Source organism: Lathyrus oleraceus, chromosome 5 (genome assembly GCF_024323335.1).
Source record: "Lathyrus oleraceus cultivar Zhongwan6 chromosome 5, CAAS_Psat_ZW6_1.0, whole genome shotgun sequence".
Taxonomy (NCBI): domain Eukaryota; kingdom Viridiplantae; phylum Streptophyta; class Magnoliopsida; order Fabales; family Fabaceae; genus Lathyrus; species Lathyrus oleraceus.
The window spans coordinates 606806128-606808526 of record NC_066583.1 but is presented as its reverse complement, the minus strand read 5'-3'; the positions used below and the strand labels follow the sequence as shown (position 1 = coordinate 606808526).

The 2399-nt window shown below is 32.7% G+C and overlaps 1 protein-coding gene across 2 annotated transcripts; it reads left to right on the top strand.

Annotated features, from left to right (window-relative positions):
- Positions 1–321: 321 nt before the first annotated feature.
- On the top strand, positions 322–1966 carry LOC127083434 (uncharacterized). 2 transcript variants are annotated; one of them, XM_051023746.1, is made up of 4 exons: positions 322–583; positions 924–1422; positions 1495–1619; positions 1707–1966. In XM_051023746.1, exons 2-4 carry the CDS (start codon positions 948–950, stop codon positions 1875–1877), a joined length of 771 nt encoding a protein of 256 aa, XP_050879703.1. In that variant the 5' UTR covers positions 322–583; positions 924–947; the 3' UTR covers positions 1878–1966. The 2 variants fall into 2 exon arrangements, with proteins under 2 accessions (XP_050879703.1, XP_050879702.1); XM_051023745.1 differs by having other exon boundaries at positions 322–697.
- The last annotated feature ends 433 nt before the right edge of the window (positions 1967–2399 follow it).

Here is a 2399-nt window from a genome sequence, read left to right as displayed (position 1 = left end):
ACAAAATCTAAAAAACAAATCAGCTAAAAAATATCAAAATTTGAAGATTGAATCACAAATTTCCTCCGAATTAAAATAACCTAATATTTAATTAAAGAAGATTACAAAACAGAAGAGTACAAAAAAGGTAACAACTTGACGGCAGGAAAACATAGTACTTTCTTTGATCCCACAGGTCTAACGTAAGCATCACCTCTCACTGTCACTCTCCTCACACTACTGTTCTTGTTTTTCACTCTGTACTTTCTGTATGTTCTGTTTTGTTTGTTTTATAACAAGTAAGTTATTGGTTTTGTTAGGCCCTTATGATTCTCATGGTCTATTTCAATTAGGTTTTTAGTTTTCTGATAAAAAGTTTAGTTTTTGATTATGTATATGTATATATATCTTACTGTTTTTTCGGCAAATTTACACTCTTTCTTTGCTTCTCTTTATAATGCATACAAACCTAAATAATCAATTCGCATTCAATTCACTTTTAGACCTATAACATTCATGAATTGATCATATTGGTTTAATGTAGTCTGTATGATTTCTTATCAGATAATCAGGTAGAACCACCCACTTCAAATCCCACATACAGGTACCAGACTGCTCTAACTCATATACTATCAAGTGTTTTATGATGACTTGGATTGATAAAATATACCAGAAGTTTGAGAATATGATCCAGGAGGTTGAAGATACAATGTTGGAGGTGTGCCTTTGTTGCTAGCAACTATATAGCAATATAGAAAACCGAAATTTGAATTTGTGATATGTTCTTTAGTACAAAGTTTTGAGTTTTTTTTTTATGAATAGACAAATGTTAGTATATTAGTTGTTATGTTAGTATTTTTTGTTCATAGGCTTTGAGTTTTCTTTTCAATTAGGTTAACATTATGTTATAATCGTTTTCTTTTCTTTTGTTTTTTCGACAATAGGATTTTCAATACCTAGAGAATCAAATGAGCATTGTTCAAGAAAGTGTTAAGAAATTATATTCAACTGCTATGGAAGATTTGCTTCCTCCATCTACAACCTCAGCTCCTGTATTGCCTATAGGTCACTATGCTGGTATCTCCCAGGAGTTGCTTCGACGTATCAATAAACGAAAACGAACCGGTATCAATCTTGATTCTTGCTATCATGACAAAGTGGATAGTTTTGAATCTGGTGCAAAACCACCTGTTGAGAGTGCAGGTAGCGATGTAAATCAACCGAATAAGGAAATGTCTGCATTTGAGACAGTTATTGAAGCTACCGTTGCAAATACTACTTCTGCTGAAGTAACATCCCTTGCTTCTGTAACAGATTGTTGCAATGAAACTGAAAATGCAAGTACTGAACAAAGCCGTGGTAATGAGGTTTTGGTTCAATTTGCTGAAGAGAAAGAGGAAAATATGAGTTCTTTCTCAAGTGACACATTTGAAGATGCTATTGGTTGGTACACATTTTATTGTAATTTTTTTCTTTTGCTAATCAATTAATCATTGCATTGCTTTTAATGTATAGGGTTTTCTATGATCAATGCTATGCAACAAGATGACGATTCGAAGCTTGACCAAACTTGTGTCCTTATTTCAAAAGACGAACTTCAGTTTGCTCCCAACGTAACAGTTAATCTGAAGACTAGTGAGGTACACTCATTCCCCTCTCGATTTTTTCATTCAGGTTGTTGTTAAACACGAAATTGATTTTTTTTCCTTTATAACTTGTGCCTGAAGAAAAAATGGCTGCAACCCTTTTCATTGATTAAGAAATCTGCAAGGAAGCAAGAGTATGAAGAACTCGCATTGTTGCATGGGAAAAATGAAAACGGAAATGATGATTCCATCGAGAGTATATGTCCAACTTTGGTTGAGGATACCTTTGAACCCGAGTGGGAACTTCTCTAAAGTCCAATGATTAAGTTGTAGGATGAGACTAGTGCATAGTGACGCACGAGTAGTAGAGTAGTTAATGTTCCTTGAACCTATTATATATGGTTTGTTTACATTTTTTTCATTGACAAGATACTTTCGGTTTGATATCTAAGTTTATACACTATTTTTATATATATCTTTTTTCTCGTTGATTCACTTGTGTTTTACAAGTTCCTAAGTAAACATTGTTAAAAATAACAGTTCCAAAAATATTTTTCTAACATGATATTTCTATTCAAAGATCCATCGTTCCCTTTTTCCTTTTACATCATCCCATATTCTAATTTTTAGAATTACATAAGTTATGCGCATCAAATCTTTAATGGAAACAAATTTTTCCCAAACCCTCATCGCAAACCTTTCAAACCCCTTTGTGAAAACAATCTCAATTCCTAAAATTTCTCAAATCCCATACTCTCAAATCCCCCAATCTATATTTTCATCGAACAAAGAAGATCAGAAAATCACAAGTATCTCGATTTCTTTTTATTTCAA

Bases quoted from the DNA above. Each gene is read 5' to 3' on its own strand.
- LOC127083434 (XM_051023745.1), top strand. From the start codon at position 623: ATGATGACTTGGATTGATAAAATATACCAGAAGTTTGAGAATATGATC. The intron at 1,423-1,494 runs GTTGGTACACAT...TTTAATGTATAG, and splicing joins CACATTTGAAGATGCTATTG to GGTTTTCTATGATCAATGCT. The intron at 1,620-1,706 runs GTACACTCATTC...TTGTGCCTGAAG, and splicing joins TTAATCTGAAGACTAGTGAG to AAAAAATGGCTGCAACCCTT.